This window comes from Capra hircus, chromosome 24, assembly GCF_001704415.2.
Source record: "Capra hircus breed San Clemente chromosome 24, ASM170441v1, whole genome shotgun sequence".
Taxonomy (NCBI): Eukaryota; Metazoa; Chordata; class Mammalia; order Artiodactyla; family Bovidae; genus Capra; species Capra hircus.
This window is the reverse complement of record NC_030831.1, coordinates 43,115,947-43,141,488: the sequence shown is the minus strand read 5'-3', so window position 1 is coordinate 43,141,488 and position 25,542 is coordinate 43,115,947. Positions and strand designations below refer to the sequence as shown.

The window sequence follows — 25,542 nt, the reverse complement described above, 5'->3', positions numbered from 1 at the left end:
CACTCACACTCATACATGGGCCCCCATCAGCATCTCCAGGGTGAGTCACACAAAACCTATCATAAGTTGCTCTAAAACTATTAGCAGCTTTTGCCTCACTGGGGACATGAGAGACAGAGGCAGAAAGGAAATTTAATTTTTATCTATTAGCTTTTTGGCACAATGTGAATTTTGTACCTTTTAACTTAAACCACATGTATGAATTACTAATTCAAATATTAACTGGTCAGTTATTTTAAAAAAGTAGTTCAGAATGCTCTTCAGTTGCTTCTGTGTAAATATACAGACTTAATTATGGAGGATTCTTAAAAGAAGAGAAACACCAACAGAGGGATCAATTCAACTCCACTGACATGGCTAAAGTATCAAAAACAGAAAACCAAAAAATCGATAGAAAATAACAGAGGTTGACAAGAATGTGAAGAAATCAGAAGCCTCATACTTGGCTGGGGGATGTATCATGGTGCAGCTGCTATGGAAACAGACCGGCAAGTTTCTCACAAAGTTAGACAGAGTTACCATGTGCTCCAGCAATCCCATTCCTAGATATACACTCCCCCCACCCAAAAAAAAGTCAAAAACATATATTCACACAGAAATCTGTATATGATTATTTTTGCAGTGTTACCCAAAATCACAAAAAGTGGAAATGTAATAAAAATATCCATCAGCTGACGAATGGATAAACAGAATGTGTTATATCCATACAATGGACCCGTTTGCAGCTATAGAATAAAGGACAGACACCTGTTGGAAGATGAACCAACCTTGAACACATTGTTCGAAGTGAAGGAAGCCAGAAATGTCCAGAACTGTCAAGGCCATAGAGAAAAAAATAGATCTGTAGATGCCGGGGCTGGGAGAAGAGGGGTGGGGAATGATGGCTGATGGTTCAGGGGTTTCTTTCTGGGGTCATGAATGTTCTGAATTAGACAGTAGTGATGGTAATACAGCCTGGTGAATACCTGAAATTCCTTATGGCTTAGCTGGTAAAGAATCTGCCTGCAATGTGGGAGACCTGAGTTCGATCCTTGGGTTGGGAAGATCCCCTAGAGAAGGGAAAGGCTACCGACTTCAGTATTCTGGCCTGGAGAATTCCATGGACAGTCCATGGGGTTGCAAAGAGTTGGACATGACTGAGCAACTTTGACTGAACTGTAAATTTTAAAACTGAGACTTTTATTGTACGTGAATTACACCTGAACTAAAAGAAAAGAAACAAAACCTTACAACTAACATGACACTTATAGTCAAAGACTGGAATAGTCAACACTCAAAAACTGAACACACCAGAGCGGTGGAATTTATTGTATGCAAACTATGCCTCAATACAAAATGATGTAAAGATATAAAATACATAAATAATGCTGCAAAAAGAACAGTAAGACCAGTAGGCATCATATTTTTAAAGTAATTTTAAAATATTTTAATTGTGGTAAAACACATAACACAGAATTTACCATCTAAACCATTTTAAGTGTACCATTCAGTACTGTTAAGTATATTTACTGATATGTTGTATATTTAAATACTGTATATTTAGTTATATACTGTTAAGTACATCTATGCTCATGCAATAGATCTGCATGTTTCATCTTGCACAATGGAATCTCCATACACTTTACTCTTTTTTAATAAAACAATTCTATTGAAATAGAGTTGACCCATACCCTTCAACGGAGAAGGCAATGGCAACCCACTCCAGTACTCTTGCCTGGAAAATCCCATGGACAGAGAAGCCTGGTAGGCTACAGTCCATGGGGTCACAAGAGTCAGACACGACTGAGTGACTTCACTTTCACAACGGAGAAGGCAATGGCAACCCACTTCAGTGTTCTTGCCTGGAGAATCCCAGGGATGGGGGAGCCTGGTGGGCTGCCGTTTATGGGGTCCGCACATGACTGAAGCGACTTAGCAGCAGCAGCAGCATACCCTTCAAACAATAACCCCTCATCCCTCTCTGAGGCCCCGGGGCCTACTTCTGTGTCCATGAGCTTGACTGCTTTGTCACTCGGTGTTGCTCCTTTTGTGTCCACTGGATTCACTGAGCAGAATGTTCATTCACCTGCAGGTGGCAGGATCCCCTTCCTTCTTAGGCTGAATACCATCCTGACCATGTGATGGACCACATTCCATTAATCCATCGGTTGTCAATGGACATTGGGGTGGCTCCCCTCTCTTGGCAACTGTGAACAATGCCACTGGGGACACAGGTGGACAGATGTGGCAACGTGGTTTTTAAAAATGTAAAGCCAGGTGGCCCAGGCCTTTTCCTTCCTTTTCTGCAATGACCTCATTGCCAACTAGAAGTCTGTTGTAGCCAGAGCAGAAACAGGGCACCCACACCAGCATCAAGCTGTGGCAGTGAGCCAGGTAAGTAGAAACTCAGGCTTTTCTCCAAGTCGAGAGATGGCAAAGGCCAAGGGATGCGATCCTGGACTGTCAGGAGTGAGGGTCCAAACCTCTTTCCCCACACATCTACCCTGGCCCTATCTGGCTCTGCATGTGGTCTCCACCCCAGGGATGGGGAGGGGACCAGCCCCCAGCTCCAACGGCAGTAAATGGCCCTTTATCCAGCTGCTGAGGCCTCCACGCCCCCACACAGCCTGTGGCTGTCAAAGGTGGGTCTTTGTGCACAGGAGTGGGAGATTCTTTAGCCCCAAAAGAGACCCCAGTCCTCACGTGTCTAGGCCCTTGACCATTGTACCTTTTGGGGGTTCACCTGGCAACCCATTCAGATAAGGAAACTCCTTCCTAAAGATACAAACTTATCAATCCACCACCCAAGGGCAGGTGGAGATAAGCCCCCTGGGGATTGACTAGGGAGGGGATTTCCCAGGAAACCCCCTGGGGTCCATCCTCCAGAGGTCTGAGTGGGCACCTGCCCTGTGAGTGGAGGGCAGTGGATGGTGAGGGGGAGTCAGCGTGCAGGGTTGCGAGGCTCCGCGGAGCTCGCAGAGCTCTCTGGGCGCGGTTTGGTGACAAGGCCTGTGTCATCATATGGGCTGAGCCCCGGAGTTCAGGCGCCAGAGGCAGCAGCTGTCAGGCGGCTCTAAATGCTCTGTAAGTATTGTTGACGGCAAATTAGGAGGACACGAGGGAGAAAGTTAAGCATGACTGGAACTTCCTCTGTCCTAAGACTGACTTTCTTGATTCTCAAACCTCAGTGAATGTTTAAGTTCATCCAGAGAACATCCTCATTAGAACTGCTGTTATATAGAATTCCTCTTCCTAAAGAGGAAAAAAAATAGGCCAAGAAAATACTTTTCTTCATTAAACTGATCACAAAAACAATAGGATTTTAGAGGTTTGATTTTGGTTAGGTTTTCTTCAGTCTGACCCACGCCCTGGATTTTAAATACAGACACGATAATGACTGAAGTTGTCCTCACCAGTGGCAGGCAGACAAAAAACCACGTGTGGACTCTGGGCTGTAACGTGCCAACAACTTCCCTAAAGGGCCTGTGGATTTTGGGGTCATTAGGGGAAACAGGAGACACACTTGTGGAGGGAAACATAAGCAGAGTGGCGTCACTTGGTTTATTGTATTCTGAAGTGTCATGGGGCATGGGGAGGGGTGCTGAGAACAAGCCTGCTTTATCAGCAGTTCTAAAGCCTTATCACCTGAGATTTGCATTCTGGAAACAAAATCATGATTGCAATATCAGCACATATGTCCTGTGAGATCTGGGTTCCGGTCCTGGTGGACGGCTGGACTAACCTGACGTGAGGTCATAAAGAGAAGACACCAGACAACAAAGGCACCCAGACACAGGCTCAGCCGGACAGCCAGGCTCGGCCTGATGGCTCCTCTGGGGATCAGGAAATCCTGCTGTTTAGGGTCTTGCCAGCTCCAGGCTCCCGGTAGGCCCCCATCCAGGTTGGCCCTGTGTCTGCTCCCCTCACCGCTCATCGTCCCGCCCGTAGTTAATTGTCTGCAGGGCCTGGGCAATGAGCACCGCCATCTCCCTTGTGCCTGCAGCAACCACCCTGCATGACATGAGGTCCAGTGGCCCACCTGTGGACAGAGGGACAGGGCGTCGGGTGAGGGGTGAGCCCCAGCCCTGCTCTGCCTGACTCGGTCCATTCAGCCTGCAGGCCCAGCATGTCCTAAGGCTGTGCTAGGGGATACCAGCTTCAGGTGCAGTGCCTGAGGCTCAAGACAGGAGGCAGTTCTCACCCTCTGTGTGCTTGGGGCTCCGGGGACCCCGCAGGCCTGGGGAGGCTGGGGGTATCCTTTCTGACAGGCCCCTGAAATGAATGCTCTAGGCACTGGATATTTAGGGCAGGCTGAAGGACCTCAACCTCCTAGAGGTGTGAACAGGCATAAAGGACTCATTGGCGACCTTGGTGCACACATGTGTTTGTGTTGTGTTCACATCCAGGAGCCCCTGGTGCACGTGGGTATTTTCAAGTGCATGTGCTCATGTGGTCACATCCAGGAGACCTTGGTACACACACGTTTGTATGTGTGTGTGTTTGTGGTCACGTCTAGGAGACCTTGGTGCACATGCATGTTCGTGTGTGCTCACATGGTCATATCTGGGAGACCTTGGTGCACATACATTAGTGTGTGTGTGTGTGTGCATGTGCGCGTGTGTATGTGTGTGTGTGCTCACATGGTCATATTCGAGAGACCTTGGTGCACACACGTGTTTGTGTGTGTTCACGCTCATGTGGTCACACCCAGGAGACCTTGGTGTACACGTATGTCTGTGTGTATGCATGCTCGTGTACTCACATCCAGGACAGACAAGTCTTCAGCTGAGATGGGCCTGCCTGTCCTTGATGCCCAAAGCCAAAGCGTCTTCACGTCATGCCTCACCCCCCTGCAGTTCCACCAGGCCCCGAGGAGAAGGAGCAACAGGGAAAGAGCAGAGCAGGCCCCAGAGGTTATTTGGGAGCCTGGCATGTCCACAACAGGCTCTGGAGCAAAGGTTGGGGAGAACAGGCTCCACAAGAACCCTGATGTAAGAGGTGGCTGCATGGGCGTCCCTGGGGCGGGACTTGCCCCTGTGGGGCCAATCAGTAGGGTGGTGACCTCCAGGCAGAGGGATAGGTCACCTCTTGGATCACCACCTAAAACCTCGTCATTAGACTGGGGTGCACATGGCCAGCTCTGCAGTCTTGGTGGACATGAGAGCTTAGAAAACACTGCCCACCCTCCCCCAACCCCACCCGAGTCCTGACCCTGGGTCCATTTTCACACCAGGAAGCGGGAGAAGCCCTCTGGCCTGGCTCACTGTCCTCCCGACCTGTCTGTCAGCAGAGGTGGGAGGATGTCTGTCTGAGCTTGCGGGTCTGTCTGGGGGACACACCCCTGGGGACGGAGAGCAACCTGACGGCCAAGCTCACCTGATGTGTCCATCACAACGCCCCCGGCTTCCCTGATGATGACCGTGGCTGCGGCCAGGTCCCAGCAGTGCAGGCCAAACTGGTAGTAGGCGTCGGCAGTGCCTGCAGCCAGGTGGCAGAGCGCCAGGGTGGAGCTGCCGATGACACGAACCCTGTCAGAGAGAGAGGGGGTGAGCACACTGAATGGCCCTGCTCCAGTGCTGCCCCCTGAAGGTCCCCTGACTCAGAAGCTGAACAGGAGCCCAGGGCCTCTTCCCACAAGCTCTACTCTGAGCTCTGAGCCCAGAGCGGTGCTGCCCAACAGAACCACCTGTGCTGACGGACCAGCCCTCAGTTGTGTAGCCTGAAGTGTGGCTGGTGTTGCAACGGAAAAACTCAGCCTGCACTCTGTGGACCCTTGATGACCTTCGATTTAGACCACGTGGAGCGGCTGCTGTCAGGGCAGACCCAGGGGAGACTGAGGGGGCAGGGCATCACTGATGTCACGGAGGGCGCTGAGCTCGGGGCCCTGCCCCCACCCGGGGCTTAGGAGCTCCAGGCTGTGGACTGGCTGGCATGTGTGTCCCCTGCTCCCGCCCAGGGGGTAGCTGGCTGCTGTGCCTGCCCGGAGGTCCTGGGAGGGGAGGCGTACCCGTGGGCACCCGCGTGGAGTAGCCTCTCCATGTTGCTCAGGAACAGCTTCAGGGTTGCGGGGTCTCTTCTGGGTCCGATTTCTGTTAGAACCAAGGCCTTGGATAGGTCTGCATGGAGAGAATATCCCCCCCATTAGAAATGTCACGGCGTGGCTCTCACCACACAGTCAGGGTGCTCCCCGAAAGGAACGTTGCACCCGCCTTCTAATCCTGCTCACACTCCGTGTCCTCCCTGTGTGGCTGACACTGCAGAGGCTTCTGACCTGGAAAAGGGAGGTCGGGCTGACCAGTCACACCCTGACTCTTACCTCCCAGTCCTCTCATTCCAGGGACGCATAGCATGGAGGAACTCGGAAGGGTCTGGGGGTGGTTACAAAACCAGCATCACTCAATCACAAACAAAAACAAAGTGACTCCAAATGGGGAGGAAAAAAATGCCTCATCAAATAAATCTGCCTTAAAAGCCTTTCTCCTGCTGCTGTGATGACAAAGATGGAAACATCACCCCCAAAGAGGAAGTGACATCTAAACAACGTCTTTCCCCAAGAATAATCCCCCCATACACCCCCACATGAGGGAACGCTGCTGTGTGGTCACCAGATGCAGGCAATTGGCTGACTCCCTGTGGGGCTGTAGCACTGTCCCTACTTGGCTACAGACCCTCTCACACCCAGATTTCATGTCCTGTGCCCTCAGGCCTCGGGGCTTGCCCGCCTGTGTATTCGGTTGAGAGAATGAAGCCTCTCCATGAAGTGGAGGAAAAACCTGCCCGCAGGTAACCTCACTCCTGCAGTCACCTCGCACCAGGGACAGACCACCTGCAGGAGACACTGATACTGTTGTTGTCGTCCAGTCTCTCAGTCATGTTGGACTCTTTGCGACCCCACGGACTGTAGCCCACTAGGCTCCCGTCCTCCACTGTCTCCTGGAGTTTGCTCGAATTCTTTTTGCCTTTTCATACTGTTCATGGGGCTCTCGTGGCAAGAATGCCGGAGTGATGTGCCATTCCACCCTCCAGTGGACCATGCTTTGTCAGGACTCTCCACTATGACCCATCCCTCTTGGGTGGCCCTGCTGGGCATGGTTCATAGCTTCAGAGAGTGACACAAGCCCCTTCGGCACGACAAGGCTGTAATCCACGAAGCGGTCATGACTTCTAACCATTTGAAAACCTTTTTCTGGCTGAGGATCAGAGTGAGGGTGTCTTGAGAGAGGTTTCACAGCCTAGAGGCGAGGGAGGCAAGTCCTCTGTCCTGAAACGCGGCCTTACTACTCCGAGCCTTTACCTCTGGGGAGCGAGCACAGGCCTGGCAGTTCCCCGTGGTGCCTTGGACCATCGCCTCTCACACACGTGCTCCTGCCTCCAGATCCTTACAGGCCATGAGCCCCTCACGTGAAAAGAAATGTTAGCCGCACTACCTCACTGAAAGGCCCAGAACTAGACAGAAAGCACGCTGGGGGCTGGGAGGAGGGCCACCCGGACTGAGCCCAGGAACCACAGAAGTGCTCAGTTTATAGCAGTTACTTTCATGCCACGTGACCGTCATCGCAATGCTTTCTGTTCTAAAGAAACAAGTAACTGAGGGGAAAAAACGCTGTTGAGAATCCTAGAAAGACCGCCGTGGACACCCACGTTACTTCTTCCAAATATCCTCTGACAGAAACAGCAGCTTGGAGAGTAAAACACAAAAAGTAGACGAAACCATCCACAAAACCTGGCCACACCCGGCACTTCCCCACCCCGACACCAGGGGGCGGCAGACGCCCGTCGGCGACACGGCCCCGCGGCCGGAGTGGGGGCGTGGGAGTTGAGAAGGTGGCGGGTCTCCTGGACCCCAAGCAGTGAGTGCCCTGAAAGTTGCTCAGTCATGTCCGGCTCTTTGCGACCCCATGGCTCCGGGCCAGAATACTTGAGTGGGTAGCCTTTCCCTTTTCCAAGGGATCTTGCCGACCCAGGGATAGAATCCAGGTCTCCCGCATGGCGGGCGGATTCTTTACCAGCTGAGCCACAAGGGAAGCCCAAGAACACTGGAGTGGGTAGCCTGTCCCTTCTCCAGAGGATCTTCCCGACCCAGGGATCGAACCGGGCAGGACCCCGAGCAGGAGACCCTCAAAATCTGCAATAGACTGAGGGGCTGGGGGAGCCCCTGGCAGGGGGCGAGTTCTGAAGAGCGGGAGTCGACAGCCCCACAACTTCTTGTATCTGACGTTCCAGGGCCTCTCCGGGAAGGACCCACGGAGCAGACACTCATGGGAGTGAACCCCACGCTCACTGGGCTGGAATCAGCGGCGCAGGACCGAGGAGATGACGGCCGCCGTGGGGAAGGGGCAGAGCCAAGAGTCCAAGGAGGAGCCAACTTTACAGACAGTTCACAAACACACCAGGAGAGGGAGCCCCAAAGCCACTAAATGACAGAAAGTGCCTCCCCCGCCCACCCCATCCCCTCAACTTCTAGAGCTCATGACTACAAATTTCAAGTAGCAAGAATGTAAAAGAATGATATTTGAATCTCATACGCCATTATCACAAGAAAGAGGACAGGAAGCAGAATAATATCTCTCCAATCTGAAAGATCTGCCAACAAAACAGAAGCAGCTATAAGTCAAAAATGGAGAATGCACAGGAGAGCATCATTCACAAATAGAGGGGAGGGGTCCCAGGAGAAATCAGGGAAGAAAACTTTCATAAAAGAAAGTCAGACTAAATGAATAAGATAAACACAAATGATGGGGCTTCCCTGGTAGCTCAGATGGTTAAGAATCTGCCTGCCATGCAGGAGACCTGGGTTCGATTCCTGGGTCGGCAAGATCCCCTAGAGAAGGGAATGGCTACCCACTCCAGTATTCTTGCCTGGAGAATTCCATGGACAATTCCATGGAGAATCCCATAGGGTTGCAAAGAGTCAGAGATGACTTTGAGTGACTAAACACAAACAAACACGATAGATCATGCTTTACAAGAAATGGACTGTGAAAAGGAGAAAATTTTCAAAAATTAAAAAATTGGTAGAAAAGGTGAAAAGGTTTAACAGAAAGTGACATATTGGAATGGACATGTACACACTGATATATTTTAAATGGATAACCAACGAGGACCTACTGTATAGTACAGGAAACTCTGCTCAATGGCAGCCTGGATGGGAGCTGGAGGAGAATGGATACATGTATATGTATGGCCGAGTCCCTTCACTGTTCACCTGAAACTATCACAACCGTGTTGATCAGCTATACTCCACTATAAAATAAAAAGTTTAAGAAAAAACAATGCTTAGATAAAAAGTGACAAAAAGATGTGTACTGAAATGTTGGCTAAGGGGCTTCCCTGGTGGCGCACTGGTGGTAAAGATTCTACCTGCCAATACAGGAGACAGTATTGATCTCTGGTCCAGGAAGATCCCAAGTGCCACAGAGCAACTTAGCCTGTGCACCCCAACTATTGAGCCTGGGCTCTAGAGCCCAGGAGCCACAGCTATTGAGCCCACACACCCTAGAGCCTGAGCTCTGCAATAAGAGAAACCACCACAATGCCCACGCACCGGAACGAAGAAAAGCCCCCACTTGCTGCAACTAGAGAAAGCCCGTAGAGCAATGAAGACCCAGCACAGCCAAAGATAAATATTTTAGAAAACGTTGGCTACAAAGTGCCTGCAGAAATGCATCCCAGCCTCAGCAACAGGTCACAGCTGGCTGATTCTGTGCAAAGACTCAAGTTCCTCCTTTGATTACGACTCTCATTCTGGGCACCAGCCCCAGGGCTGTTCTCCAGTGCTAGGATGCAGGATGTAACGTAACCCTCACAGCTGTCATCGCGCCTCCCTGCATGTATGAACACCGAGGTTCCAGGAACACAGCTGACCAGTCACACACGTAAGGCATCACAGTTGGGACAAAGCCAGGTGTGTAGATATCCAAGGGTTGTGCAGCTGAGAGGAACATCCCGTCATCTCCGGGGTGGAAACCAAGTCACCCGGCACACAGAGGACAAGCAGGGCGGAAGCTGTCACCCTGGACTGTATGAATCAGAGTCTTAAAACAATTGCGGGAGGGCTTTGGAACAGAGCATGGAGAGACTTGGGCTTCCGTGTTGCCGAGGGGGCGGATGGTGGGTGTGAGCCGTGGGAGGAGGGCTGGATACGGAAGGGTCTAGGAGGGTCGTGAGAGAGGGGACTGAGCCGCCTGTCATAGCACATGAATGTGGAACAAAGTTCACCCACGAGTTTAACAACACGCTCCCTCACCCCAGCATTACACAACCGACTGCCTGGCTGCCTCTGGCAGGCGAGGCTGTAATTAACGCTGCTGTCTACGCAGGCCAAACCAAACTGTCCTGGGGCGGGAGCCGGGGGCTGGGCAGCAGAGGCAGTGGGCGGTCCGTAGTCCTACCCCACCCACCCTGCCCAGCCCCTGTAATGTTCCTCCCATCCCCACCCACACTCTGGGCACTCATGACCTCTAGGCCGCCTGCCTGCCCTTGGTCCTGCTTGGCCCGTTCTCCATGTGGTGGTCATCTCCCCTGCAGACCTGCTGCTTATAGTCATGGTCATGGGGCTGCCACTCCCTCTCCCCCAGTCTGGGGATCCACATGGTCTGCTCTCACTGGAGCTCAGCCTGGTGGACCTGGCCTGCGCTGGAGGCCCATCTCCCCACTACTGTGGGGAGCTGCGGGCAGGGACACCTCTGATCCCTCTCACTGCCTCTCAGGCCAGCTTGCCACACAGACTGTAACTGTAGCAGCAGCCCCTCTGTAAAGGCCACTGTGTCCTCTGTCCTGCTCCAGGAATGACAAGGGCTGGCAGCACCTGTGCAGTGTATGACACGGCTCGTGATAAGGCTTCCTCGGCCAGCCGTGTTCTCACAGGAACCAAAGTCAACTGCATCTGGGAGCCACAGCCCCTACCCAGGTGATGTCACCTCGGCCACCGACAGGTGCTGAATGCCAGAGCATGCCTCCGACTCTGCCCTCGTCCTTGCCAGCTCACTGGGACCACTCGGGAACAGGTGGCTGGGTTCCTTCCCTCGTTTGGGAAAAAAGGTGAGTGAAGAACAGACCCGGCCCATCAAAGGGAAACACGGAGACCCAGGTTAGCTCGACGTCCAGTCCCCCAGGGATGTGCGGTCCCCAACGACACTAGACCTCAGCAAGGGACCCCCGTGGCTGCCCGGAGGAGCAGTGACTCTTGACAAGTCCCTTTCCCATGAGAGGGCCCACCTGTCTCCCTGGAGACGCGCAGTCGCTGACCGTTGCAGAAGGCACCCTGGCCCCTCCGGCCCGTGTACAGCCGCTCCTCCGTGCAGTGGTAAATCACCCCAAACTCCAGCTGTGGACAGGCAGGTGGGACAGAAAACAAAGAACGTGACACAGTGACCAAAGGCCATGAAGCCCCAGCTGTGACACAAACGCAAGGGGTGTGGGTGAAAATTAGCTTTCAAAAGGGAACTCAACAAATCAGCGTCCGCAGTCAAACCTAGACCTGAATGTGAAAGCAACTGTTCTTTTCTTAAATCACTACATTTAAAGATATATTTAAAGGAATAAGACTATATTTTAAATTGATATCATAATTGAGCATTTCATTTTGATATGCTCATAACTAAGCGTATCATTTCAGCATTACTCAAAGTAACTGGAAAGGCTTCATTATTCAAAAAGATCTCGTTTTTTTCCTGGGAGGTGAAAAAAGGCCCTTGAGACTCCAATCAAACCCCACAAGAAACTCAAAATTGCTGACATGTGAAGAACTCAGAACGTCTCTGGACAGCTGAGGGCATGACAGAACCCAGAGTTGCGGGGAGGGGAAGCCCAGGAAGAAATGTGGATCCCCGGAGGGGCTGGCCCCCCCACACACACATCGGGGCACACAGCCTCGGTCCCCAACAAGCTGGTGTGCAGAGGAGGTGAGCCTCCTTACGTCTCTTCCCCTACCTCTCTGTTCTGGGTTAAGAACAGCATGTGTGCCTGTCCTAAGGTGAGGAGGGCAGCCAACAGAGAGAGAAAATGGGAGAGCTGCTGGCAGATGCCCAAGAGGAATCTGGGCTGCAGGAAAAGGACCCACTCCTGGAGGACCCCCAGTCAGTGCCCACCCAGAGCCAGCAGCACGTGACGTCCCCCCTCCCCTTTCCTAGGACCCTGGCCTTATAGGGCCCCCAAGTTCAAGTCAGTCCCGGAACTGGGCTGGCCTCCCTGCACCCATCAGAGGCCAAGGCCTGGCTGGTCAGTGACCCTGAGGCCAGAATGAACCCTCCACTCCTCTGTGCCTACCGCTCCACATGCACATCTCAGTGACCACGTTTAACATAGAAATAACGTGAGTGGCTGATTCCCTAACCAGTATCAACATTAAGACTCTCGCTTATTGTCACCTCCAAAACTAAGCTCTTTCTCACAGGCAGGACGCCCTTCCTGCCGGCCATCCGCGCTCACGCCGAGACTGAAGACAGGACACAAGACTCTAACAAGGGCTCCTTCTGCATAGCTCGAGCCCTCGACCTAGGCAAGGGTAACTGTGTGGAAGGAAAGGTCCTTCCTGCCTGTAATCTCTGCAGTTAACTAATGAAGCTAAAGCCTGCATCCCGGCCTTTCCCGCAGGTCCCACAGTATGGCCCAATTCCAGGGTCTGTGGGAACGGAGCGACAGCCACGCTCTCACCCAACAGCGAGAGGAGGATGAAGGCCTAACAGAATATTGGGACTAGAGATGTCCTCCCAAAATAGGAGCTTCTTTATTGTGTGACTTGATCACACGCCCCAGGGGTCAGATGGAGACTAACTGGGAACATGTGCCCAGAATGTTCCCTACACCCGGCCCTGCTGAAAGCCCTGGGGGGTGGGGCTGGTGGAGCCCCGAACCCTCACAGCCCAAACCTTCAAACCACAAACCCTCTCGCCCCAACTCCTCACACCCCAACCCCTTATGCTCCAAACCCTCACGCCCCAATCCCTCATGGCCCAAACCGCTTTGCACCTGTTTCCTTTCTTGGATTTGAAATCAATACCAGTCACAATGAAGGCTTAGGACAAGAACAGGAAAAAAGGTTAGAACCCTGAAGTGAGATAAAGGAACAGCAGCCAAGGGCCCAGGCAGCCAGGGCCCCATTCACTATGTACCTCCTGGTTCACAGCAAAGCCAATGCTCACCGCCACAGTTGGGAACCTGCAGAGGAGACAGATGGTTGACGCTGTGACATCATGGACTCATGCAAGCTCAGCAGCCTCCGTGCAGCTGGAGGCGCAGAAGACCTTTCTACAGAGTGGCTGGGTTTGTTTTGTCAGAAGCTACTTCCCACAATGGCACCGAGTACTTCCAAGACAAGCAGGCCAAGCTGACCTGTGGGACAGCGACCTTGACAGACAGCTGCACTGACAGTTGTTAGGACGGACAGTGACCACAGAGGACCCGGTTGAGAGATTTTAATAATCAGCTTTCTGGTTCTCAGTGGCCAGTGAGATGGAGGGTCCAGGTCTGCGACAACCAGGCCCTCCTGACATGAATCCAGGGTGAGCCTCACACAGGACAGCAGGCGTGGTCATGGCACGGAAGGCAGGTGGTGACCTCGCAGCCTGCCTGTGGGTTTATGTCTCCAGAACAATCTCTCCTTTATGTGAAGACTGTCAGAGCTGAACAGGCAGGAACAAGGAAGGGCTGGTTCTAACCCAGGAGTCTTGGGACCAACCATTCCCAGGCTGTGAGGTGCTGTCCCCATGGGACCACTCATGACACCCCATGGCCCAGCAGGGGTACCCACCCTCAGAAGGCCCTTCCCCACTTTCTTTATCCCTGACACTGCAGGACACGAGCAGGATAGGTCCTGTGAGAGCTGCAGGGTGAGGAGTCACCACGGCCCTGCGGCCCTGGACAGTGTCTGGAGACTAAGAGTCAGCTGCAAAGCTTGTTTCCTAAATGACACTCTAGTCCAGGTTCTCTCTCTGGTCCTGGGGTAGACATGTGGCCTTTGTCCACCATGGGGCTTGGCCCATTCTGTCCCCAATACCCACACACGGGCTCTACTCGGTGACCCATAACTTGATTCACGTGCCCCAGTCCCACACGACTCCCCAGGGTGTCACACGCTAGTTAGAATTAGAGTCTGGTGGCACTGCTGGGGTCACCAGATCGCTCTGTTCCACTGCCTCCAATAGGGCCATGACCAAATTCTCAAGGTGACCCTCATGCAGGAAAGGGTGACGATTCATGTGATGGGCAAAATCAGTTTCCACACTTACATGTAAACACTCCAAGTGAGGGCTCCACACCCCAGCCCAATCACCTCCTTACTGTAAGGAAGGAAGTGGGTGTCTGGGGTCATCTATAGGAGGCCCTCCCTAAGCATTCAGCTGAGGGGGATGTAGGTCACGGGACACCCCCCCCAACGCCCCGACTGCAGGACGGGGACCCGGGCCCTCCCTGAGTGTCTGGCTGGGGTGATGCAGGTCATGGGAGCCCCCACTGCAGGACAGGGGCCTGGGACAGGGCAGGAGCTCTGAGAGCTGCACGCATGTCCTCGTGGGAGAGCCACCCTCTGTGGAAACCACGGCAACCTCAGTGTCCTTAAGCCCCTGACCAGCTGCACAACCCTGACACCTGCCCCCGGTCAGTGCTTCTAGGGCCAGGTTGCGCCATCATTGCCCCAGCCCACTCCCATCCCCACCAGGGCCTCTGACCCCCCGAAAACCTGCTGTTTGGGGCCGATATTTGCCATCAGATCAAGCTGGCAGCTGGCAGGCTCCTCAACCCCAAGGCCACTGTCCACACTGCATGTTCCTGAGGCTGCCGGACCAGACACCTTGTGTTATTTACAACCCTGTCTGTCTCTCCAGGGAACTCCTTAAGGGTTCTTCTTAATTCAACCCAACGTTTAAATGTGATAAACAACAATTTTTAAACAATTGAAGATTTCCTATATGCTTTGAATGAATCTCACAAATGGGAAACCTTGAAGTATCAGGATTTGATCACCTTGTGAGTGAGACCAAAGCCCTCTAGAGGTCTGCTAACCGGCTGCTGCCTCAAAAAATGCCGCTTCTGAAAAGACGGGTGTGCCTGCTCACCTGTGCACAAAGTTGCAGGTGCCGTCAATGGGGTCCACGATCCATGTGGGGCTGGGTGTGAGCACGCACTTGGCCCCGGCGGCCGCAGCCTCCTCAGCAATGAACCTGCAGTGGACAGAGCTCAGCCTGGGAAAACGCGCTAGGTAGCCAAGACACAGCATTTCAAAGCCCAGCTGTGAGACCAGCAGGCTTCTCTGGGTCAAACAGGGGCAGGATCTAGTGAGCTCTAGTTCTCTAACCAGGGATTGAACCCCAGGGCCCTTTGTACTGGGAGCTTGGAGTCTTAGCCCCTGGACCACCAGGAAAGTCCCTCATAGGCCTGTGGGAGGTACAGAAGGAAATAGCCCAGGAATAAGGTTCACCGCTCGAGACAAATTAGACCAACCCATTTTACTTTATTAGTTTTCTCTAAGAGTTGTAAAACTCTCCTTGTGATTTTTGACGGCCCAGTGCACCCCGGCCTTCCCTCTGGCCAGTTTGTTGACTCTGTGACAAGGTCACCTTCAGTCCACCAGGGAGCCAGCTCATGGTCCTCAGCCTCAACTGTCAGGCCACAGCCCAGCTCCACTGCCTGATGACACAGCGTAAAACCAGGGAGCCCATATCAGGTTGTTTCTTATTTTATCAAAGTCAAAACAGCTGCAATCTATCTTTAATACTGTTTTGTGAAAGACTGAAAATGAGGAAGAGCAAACGCTCCAAAAGAAAGTCCTTCTTAAGAAAAAGTGACAATCTTACACCAACTTGGTTAAGGGACATATTTAAATACTTATATATGCAGAAAAATGACAACATACCATTTTATCTTACAATACATATGCAACTTTTCTCTCATCACAGATTTTTCAATTTGTCTCTGATCTAAAATACATTTAAATGCCCCCAAATTCTGATGTTTAGCTAAGTGCTAAGTCACTTCAGTTGTGTCCAGCTCTTTGCGATCCTATGGACTGTAACCCACCAGGCTTCTCTGTCCCTAGGGGATTCTCCAGGCAAGAATATTGGAGTGGGTGCCCTCCTCTAGGGAATCTTCCTGACCCAGGGGTGGAACCTACACCTCTTACCTCTCCTGCATTGGCAGGCGAGTTCTTTACCACTAGTGCCAGTTTTGGACTTTCTCTTAAATCTTAGTCATTGGGAAAAGACCAAGCCTGGCTTCGAGCTGCTGAAAGATGATCTCAGATATCTGAATTTTCTAGGCAACAGAGCAGAGAGCAGTGTCCTGGAGCTAGCCCAGAGCTGAGGACGGGGCAGGCAGAGCCGGCTGACCCGGGCAGCCAGCCCCCACCCCTTGCAGCCTGCAGCTGGGTTCAGGGGGCACTTGCATCCCCCAGGGCTTTGTCAGGGGGCTGGAAAAGCTCCAGGGAGCTTGACACCCACTGTGGGTGGGGGCCACTGCTCTGGGTGGACCAGACAGTCTTCTGAAGAGGATCCCCCATGTGACATGCTGACTTCTGCCCTGATACTCGGCAAGGAGTATGGAAATTCACATCGTGCAAATGGATACCAGGCCCCACATCAACACAACAGTGGATCCAAACCACCAGGAGCTGGAGCGTGATTCCAGGATTCGGCCTGTCAGAGCAGTCTGACCACAAAGTGCCAGAAGCCCTGGTACCATCTCTATGCGGAGCCCTGGTGCCATTACCACACAGAGCACTGCAACGGCCAGAGCCTCTACCTGGACCCCTGGAGGCCCAGCCCAGACGCCTCACTGCTGTTGGAGCCTCTGGACGACACATGGATGGAAGGAGCCCCTGGACCAGAACTGGTGGTGGTTCCTGAGCTGCACTCTCTCAGACTCCAACCCCCGGAACATGGCGGGGCTGGGGCACTGACCTGCCGGCACCTCTGCCTGCATCTGCAGTGTTAATACTGAGTGACTGACTCCACGTCTGCGTGGACCTGCATGGCTCAAACCCATACTGCTTAAGCGTCAACTATGATTCCTTGGAGGCTGCCAGTTAATTTAGATTTTTATAAACTAAGAAATCAAACATTTCAGAGCCTGTAACTATTATAACAGATGTCAAGGTCCTGGCTTTACATCAAACAAGGAAACAGGAAGAGACGCTGAAACACAAGGGCTGCCAACAAGAATATGCATGTACACACCTACATACACACATCACACAAACACACACAACACACACATACACATACCATACACGCACACACACCACACACACATACACATTTACACATACCACACACACACAAAACATACATATACCAGACACACACAACACATACATACACACCCAACACACACACAACATACAACATACATATACATACCACACACACACCACACAAACATACACACACCAAACACCCACAAACACACCATACACACATACCATACACACACACCACACACATGCACACCACACACACCACACATGTACACACACACACCATACACACACTCACACACATACATATATACACACATACATACACACACAATACAAACACATGCACACATAGTACACACCACACACACACAAACCCCAGGTGACGCAGGTTAAAGGGAAGCAGCAAGGAGAAGGTGCGAGTATGGACTGGCCTGTCCCTGAACCTTGGTCACTCGCTGGGCAGCTGAGGAGGGAGCCCCTCACTGGTCCAGATGGACAGCGGCCAGGCTGACACATCGTCTACACCCAGGAACCCGGTGACTGAGCTCTGGGGTAAGTGATTCCCTAAGGAAGGAGAGGACCTTCCTGCTCAGGAAGCCCCCCTCCCTCCCCAAGGTCCAAGCATCCCCTGGGGCCCCAGGTTCCCCCGGAACTAGACGCACAGCATTGGACGAGTGCTAGTCTTTCTCAAGGAAAGGATGAACAGTTGCATCAGATTCTTCACTCAGTGACTTATAAGGTCGGGGACACCTGTCCTGGAGAGCAGGTAGCCCTGGGGGACAGCCTTCCCTGGCTCGGGCTTGGTGCTGCATCCAGGCAAGTCTGTGCAGCCTGGGGGGACCTTGGGGGTGGGGTGGGGGGGCGGGGTGCGCCTACCTGTGGGAGGGAAATCTGGTCTGCAGCTCCTGCAGGATCAGGGCCTCCACCACGTGGTCCGTCTCTGTCACCAGGTCTGCGGCTGACGTCTTGGTTGAGACACGTTTTTCCTCAGAAAGGGCTTTTCTGATGATCTGCAATGAAGGGTGGGAGGTGGGTGACACTGGCCGCCCTCTCCTGCTCCAGGGTTGGGCCCCTCCCCCATTGCCAGTGGACACACAGGACAGATAGGCAGATGGGCAGTGCCAGGCTCTCTGTGGGCTCTTGGGAGCCTTCACTGCAGCACCCCCTTCTCACGAGAAAGCACCTCATGGCTCCCATCACCCCTGATGGTGGCTCACAGTGGCCTCAAGGACTGGCCTGGAGCAGAGACAACCGGGCCTGAGAAGCCGGCCCTCCTTCCAGGAACAGAGCCCAGCCCAAGGCTGGCAGGCACTGAGCCACCTGGCAGCCCTGCCTTGGCCTCCTGTGAAGGCAGGTGTGGCCCTGGGCCCAAGGTTGGCCGAGAGGACATGAGGGGCATCGATGTGTGACCTCGGAGTCACATCCTCAAAGGGCCACCATTCGCTCAGTGCTTCCTCCTGCCCATTACACTCCCCTCTTGCCATGATACGGGCGTGCTAGGGGGTCGGCTTCTGTCTCCTGGGTCAGTGCCATGGAGATGGGGCCCTGGGAGGCTTCAGGAAGCAGAGCCTGCCCCCAGACTCTAATTGGATGGGGGTGAGGAAGGACCCCCACCTCTGACCCCCTCTCTGCAGGAGCCAGGCCACCCTCCCACCTCTGCGTCCTCAACTTCCCTGTCCCTTCTGCTCCATTGAGCCATCACTCACTCTCCAGCCCTCTCCCATGGGGGTCCTGTGGTCATCTGGGCTTTTTCTTTTTGATGGGGGGGCGGTGGTGGAGTCAGGCCCCGGGCCACAGATCACGCAAAGGACTGTGAGTCGAGGAGGATGCCAAGCCTGTCCTTCTGTAAGGACTTCTTTTCCGTTTCTACTAGCGTTTACTATTGCCATCCTGTGATCGTTTCACTGCGGCCCCCTGTCCTTCAGCGCAGGGCAGGCCATGCCACACCTGCATCCTCCACCACCCGTGGTGCTGCTCTGGCCAGCCCTCTTCACCAGCTGCTGCTCCCCAGGGCCCTGGACGTGTCCTCTCATCCAGTTACACTCCCAGATATTCAGACCTCATTTCTGAATCATTGCCCCAAACTACACTGCCCTTCAGACAAGCTGGCCACCACCAGCCCCAGGTGTCCTCTGTCTCCCTCCTCTGAAGGTCCATCCACCCAAGGGGCTGAGGCCTCACAAAACTTAACAACTTATGGCAAAACCCCCAAATCTACTGCACACACGATGTACAAACCTTAATACTAGGTTAACAAAGTTCAATTTCAGACATTTTCTACACGGAGAGGAGAGGTGGGGACAGTGTCTTAGGACATAAATCCTTATCAGGCTCGATCAGTCTTGCCCGTTAGCGACAGTCCCATCCTCGGGGGATAATCTGTGGTATTCCAGGTGAGTTACCCACCAAAACCCTTGACCACATCTGCTTCCTCCCTGTCTAAAGGATTTTAAACATTCTCATTCTGCCAGTAATAAGTTAGTGTGTGCTGTTTTTTAATTGATGTTTTTCAGCTACTCACTAACTAAGCCTGCACTTCACAGACCTCCTGGCCTGGGTCTCTCCCTCCAAATAACATTCTGTTAATGTTTAATAGATAAAATATGGGCCTTAAGTCACTAAAGCCTGATTTTCAAACCCCATCAGCTCCAGCATCTGGGGCTATTATTCAGAGCCACGTCCAGACATCTCTTTCTTGTCTGTGCACCATCTTGGTTCTGTGCTAATGTCTCCAAGTTGACCATACGGTTATCACCCATCCCCAAGGAGCAACTCATATGAGCTCCAGAACCGTAAAGTATACTCAGAGAAGCCTGAGCAAGCGGGGTTTGGGCCTGGCAGTACCATCACATTTCAGGTTCCAGACTTATGAGTGTGATGAGATGGTTAATCTTATGTGTCAGCTGGATACCCAGATACTGTGTCAAATGTTATTCTGGGTGTTTCTATAAGGGTGTTTTTGGATGAGATGAGCATATAAATCAGTAAAACAGCTTGCCCTTTGGAACATGGGTGGGCCTCATCCAGTTAGTTGAAGGCCTGAACAGACAGAAAACACAAACCCTTCTCTGTGTGAGAGAGCTCTCTACAGACTGCCCCTGGGCCCTTGGCCCACATGTGCCAATAGGGCTGCTGCTGCTGCTTCTGTCAATAGCTAGCTCACAAATTCTGTTCTGGCTGAGTCTTCAAATGTTGGCCAAAGTGTTACAATTGTCAATGTGGGTCACCCCCCACCCTGTGGAAGCTGGGGGTGCCAGTGCAGGTGGGGCCAGCGGAGGCCAGAACTGACAGCAGAAACACTGAGCTCACCAGCTGTCCCCTCCATCTGCAGACAGGACAGATGGGGATCTCCCAGAGGAAATGCCAGGGCTCAACCTGTGATCCACCTAAGGAGAGCTTGGGGAGGACAAACCTGCTCATCCCTGTTCCGGGGCAGGACCCGGCATAAGACACCAGCCCAGGCTGACAGCTCCCAAACTCTACCCTCAGCCTCTCCCGTGAACTCCCCACAACAGGGCTCTACACAAGAAGAGATCCACTGGCAATTCAAGTTCAACTGCTTACAGCTTGGAACACAATATCTGACCTCCACCTCCAAACCTGCTCCCCACCGCCCACAGTTCCGACAAATCCATGGACCAGTTTTTCAGGCCAAACCTTGCAGGCACCCCTGGCTCTTTTCACATCCGCCTCCCATCTGGCAGCAAATCTCCCTACAAAATTCAACTGCTTTACTGCCTTCTTCATCATCTGCAGTCAGACCCACCCTCACCCCTCACTTGGACAATTCCCATAGCTTCCATCGGAAGCTTCTGCCCGCAACCCCTTTGGTGTTGTAGGCCCCCCACCCAGCATCAGTCAGGGTGAACTCCCCTTCACCTTGTAGGACTCCACACAGAACTCCAAACTGAACCTCAGTCACACTCAGAGTAAAGGTTAAAGTTCTTTCCAGAGTTACTGAAATATTTGTTGAGTGAATGAATATATTTCTAATCAGTTTAGCACCATTATTTTAAAACAGAGGATCTCTAGGAAGTCAGTAAACACATAAAAAGGCATTTAAGTTCTTTAGTCATATAGCATATACAGTTAAAACTACCATAAAATACCACCTCAAACCCATCACAGAGGCTAAAATGGAAAGACAGACAACACCAAGTGTTGTCAAAGAACCCCCAACTGCTGCTGGGGAAGCGGGAACCCATGCAGCCGCCTTGGAAAAGCACCTGGTGGAATTTCCTACCCCATGACACAGCAATTTCACTCTTAGTGTTAATCCAGCTCCAGCATAAATGCATATGGACGTAACCAAAAGACACATGCAAGAGTGCTGGATGAGCAACATCATTCCTAATAATTCCAAACTGGACACTGTACAAAGTCTCAAGAGTTGAGTGAATGAACTGTCATATCCTCACTCACACAACAACGTACTACGTACAGCAGAGCCTCTCAACCAAGAACACCAGCTGGGGATTTGGTGGAGGTGCTTATTCCTGGCCCCTCTCAGGACCGAGCAGGTAGGAACCTGGGGGTGGACTCAGCTGGCCACAAAGGCCCTCCTGGTGCTTCTGATGCACTTGAAGGTGTGAGGACCACATCTCCCCAGGAGCGAGACCCATGAGTATCTACACCGAGGAGACCATCAGAAATTCTGTTGGAAGATGGAAGTTGGTAGGTACACAGAAAACCAAGCAAAAGAAAAAACCCCACTTTTTTTAAACTTTAAGGGAAAACACAAGTTGAGTAAGAAAGCAAAGAATGTGTAATACTGTAATACAACTATGCTGCTCGGCTTGACCTTGCGATACGTGTGGTCACAGCATGTGAGCCCAGGCACCAGTGGGACTGACAGGGAATGCAGCTACACGACACAAGAGCGTCTAATGTGGATGATGCAGAAAAGAGCTACTATTTAGAAGACGGGTGTAACTATCAGAAAACTGAAGACAGCGAGCTCTGGGGAAAAGGATGAGGATGACACGGGACAAGACACTGTCCTGTCCACTCTATGACAGTCCCCTTAGTGGTATCTCACTTATCAAATGCCCCCATGCGAATAACTGATAAAAAATACAGTCACAAACCAGACAAATGGGGCTGTTGGGTGAGAGTCCCCGCTGTGCCCCTGTGCTCCAGGCAGCTTGAGGTGGACAGGGGGCACCCCACCTCAGAGTACACCAGCAAAGTTTTCCCTGTCTGACAACTAGAATGTTAAAGGAAACAGGATTCTCAAATTTGAGGGCAAGCCTAAACATTTATAGGAACCCACCAGTGACAAGTCTGAAGCCTAAATAAACTTTTCAAAGCTATTAGTAATCAATTTCAATGAGCCACCTTACAGAAAAGCTTGAATTTATCTTTCTAGACTCTGCACAGAATGTACTACTAACTCATCGTCGTTTGAAGATGCACAGTATGAAGCCAAAATGTGAAAAAATATTACAGAACGTTTTGAGAAGCAGTTAAAAAGTTATTTGTATGTATTCTGTTATATTTGGGAGCATCTTAAAATGTATACTGTTGTGACCTTTTTTATTCTAAATAAACAGTTTTTATGTTGAATTTTGTATATTTTTTCTTATAGAAGGCCCCTAAATTATTTACATTTCAGCTTCAACAAAACCTGGATCTATGCTGCAGGACAACTTAAAAAACATAGTTTTCTTAGATACTTTTGCTCACACATCACATAAAAGATGATAAATACTCATTTCGATGAATATCCCTCTCTGTACTTGCGGTGGTGATGGGGGGGGCGGCTGACGTCACTCTGTCCCCCAAAGCCTAGTAGCCAGGGCAGGGCTCCTGCAGCTGTGGGGTGGTTGGACTGGCCAGGATGCCCCCAACCCGAGGCACCCCAGGACTGGGCGGTGGAGAGGCAAGGACACAGGGGGTCCAGGAAACCTCTCGGGATGGGCAGAGGGGAGACAGCAGCAAAGGGTCCAGGCTGCTGTGACCTGAACCCATGACTGAGAGACGAAGGGCCACACAGTCTCCTGGGAACCAGTCCTTCCTCTGGCTCAGGACCTGAGCACACAGAGCTGCGTCAGGGCAGCAGGATGGGAGGGGCAGGCACCCCTGTGCTAGGAGGCCCTGGGACCTGCACCAAACATACCTCTGGCTGAGGAGGACTCAAGGGTGAGCGCTCAGCACCCTCTGTCCTCCCCACCCCAGGCTCACTGGCTACAGGCCAGGCTTTCTCCACTCAGCGCCTTGTGATGTTACTGTCAGAGCATCACTAAGGCACTCTGTCCCTCTTCACACAGGACAGGATGACCCTGTGTGGCTTCTGTCTAGTCCCAGCCCCAGATCAGACCACTGGCCCCTCCCTACCCACCTCCTCTAGTCAGGGAGGCAGAGAGCAACAGCATAAAGCCTAGGAGGGAGGCTGCAGTCCTGGGCCTCCTGACTAGACCCCTAAGGGCAGAATCCTTACTGCACCCTCACCCTACTGTCAAAAAATGCTTTTTCTGTTGTTCTTGGCAAGTTGCAAAAGCAGAAAAGATCTCTTAGATAAGTTAAAGTTCCCAAGACCCTTAGAACGGGGCCTGCTATGTTGCAAGTTTTGTGTAAGCATTTGCAAATTTATTAAAAAAAAAAAAAAAGGTTTCAAAAACCCTTCTGTTTCCTCAAGGATCTAAATTTGAAAAACCACAGAAACCCTGTAACAGCCCAGCAGGGTTTACACAGTGGTGTCTGAATTCTAGACTGGCTTCTCCAAGGTTGAAGGAAGAAAGTTGTATGGTGGAACCTAAAAGTTACCATTATACCCCGAAGACGCGCCTCCGGAGAGGAAGTGAGGGTTGGGGAGGGGCGGGGCAGTGCCCCCGCACGCCGGGGACCTGCTCTCCAGGAAGGACGTTGGCCCTGCAACCCCGAGCTTCCTCAGGGTAGCAGGCAGGGTTGGGGTGCTCCTTCTCCCCAAGGATCAAGGCTCACAGCGCCCCTTTGAGTCTTGAGTCCTTCAAACTGCAGAAGGAGGGCCCCCAACACAGAAGGCGTCCACTAGTGTTGAGGTTAACTGTCAGGGGGCCGGGGGACCGCACGGTGACTGTGCTCTGGGGACGCACTTCTACTGCAAAAGTGGCGACAGCCTGCCTTTAGAAAAGGAACTGCCGCAGGGACAGGGCTCCTCCTCCGTCCACCTTCTATTCGGATCGCCGGAACTCAGCCGTGCGCCTCGACGCGCGAGGGGGGACCTAGCCATCCCTGCGTCCGGCCTCCCCCAGCGCCCCTAACTTGGCGCCTCACGTGGCCTGAGGACCCCAGGCGCGGGGCACCGAGGAAGGGAAGAGCAGAACATAACGAGAGCGCGAAAAGAGCGCTGCCCTCCGCAGGTTTCTTCGGCTCCGCAGCTCTATTTCATCCTTCCGGTGCGGGCAACAGTTCCTCCATTCACTCAGCGGAACCCTCTCGACTACGGACACTCGAGGACAGACGGTCCGCCCTATCTCCACGCGCCGGGTTCGAACTCCGGGCAACCGCAGCGCGTCCCGCCCCCTGGGTCAAATCCGAGGCCGTCCGCGCGCCTTAACCCCGTTCCCCTCGCCAGGCCGTCCTGCGCCCCTAGCCCGAGGGACCCCGGACGCCAACCCCGGGGCGGAAGCGGCAGGTGCACAGGTGTGCCGGAGGCGCTGCAGCACCCCTCGGCGGCTCGCGCCCCGCGCCTTCCTGCCCGCAGGGTCTCCATCCGCCACGCCCTACACCCGCTGTGCCCCAAGTCCCCGTGCGCCCGCCGTGCGCCTTGGGCCGCTCTCACCTGTCCCGCCCGCAAAGCCAGCTGCACCGCCGCCTCGAAGCACTCCTCCCATGGGCCCCCGGCCGGCGCCTTCCCGTCTTCGCCGCTCGCCTTCATCGCGGCCTCCGGGCCAGCAGGCGCCCCCGGCCCCGACGCCAGGCTCCACGCTCGCCCAGCGCTTCTGGCCGCTCCGCTCCTGGGCCGCGCCCGCCCGCGGGTGCGGACCTGCAGGGGGCGGGGAGCGGGCGAGGGCCGAGCTGGACCGGCGCCTGGCTGGGGAGCAGTGCCCAGAGCCCCGCCCCGCTCCGAAACGCGGCGGGCCCCGCTCTTTCACGGCTCCGCCCCAAGCCCCGCCCCGCCCAGACCCCGGCCCCGCCCTCCTCCCCAAGCGCCACCTCACCCTGTTTCATCTCATCCGAATCCCAGTAGTGGGCCCAGGGTGACCTCTGGCCATTATCTCAGCCTCGGGTGTGCCTGGTGGTCATCTGGACCACCCTCCTCCACACTGACCTGTGGACAGTGTATCCCAGAGACACTGAGACCATCCTAGGGAAGTGTTTGTTTGATATAGAAGCCGTGCAATGACAGGGTGGGCTGTCAGGTGGGCGTGGAGAAGGGGGTGAAGTGTGGT

At 53.1% G+C, this 25,542-nt stretch overlaps 1 protein-coding gene across 1 annotated transcript; it reads right to left on the bottom strand.

Annotated features, from left to right (window-relative positions):
• Positions 1,408–25,217, bottom strand: IMPA2 (inositol monophosphatase 2). The gene is made up of 8 exons (XM_018039725.1): positions 24,933–25,217; positions 18,047–18,180; positions 15,033–15,137; positions 13,092–13,137; positions 11,197–11,305; positions 5,987–6,095; positions 5,356–5,507; positions 1,408–4,018 (listed from the first exon to the last, which is right to left on the bottom strand). Exons 1-8 carry the CDS (start codon positions 25,026–25,028, stop codon positions 3,903–3,905), a joined length of 867 nt encoding a protein of 288 aa, XP_017895214.1. The 5' UTR covers positions 25,029–25,217; the 3' UTR covers positions 1,408–3,902.

Bases quoted from the DNA above. Each gene is read 5' to 3' on its own strand.
- IMPA2 (XM_018039725.1), bottom strand. From the start codon at position 25,028: ATGAAGGCGAGCGGCGAAGACGGGAAGGCGCCGGCCGGGGGCCCATGG. The intron at 5,508-5,986 runs GTACGCCTCCCC...TCTCTCTGACAG, and splicing joins CTCCACGCGGGTGCCCACGG to GGTTCGTGTCATCGGCAGCT. The intron at 4,019-5,355 runs GTGAGCTTGGCC...CTCTGTCCACAG, and splicing joins CGTTGTGATGGACACATCAG to GTGGGCCACTGGACCTCATG.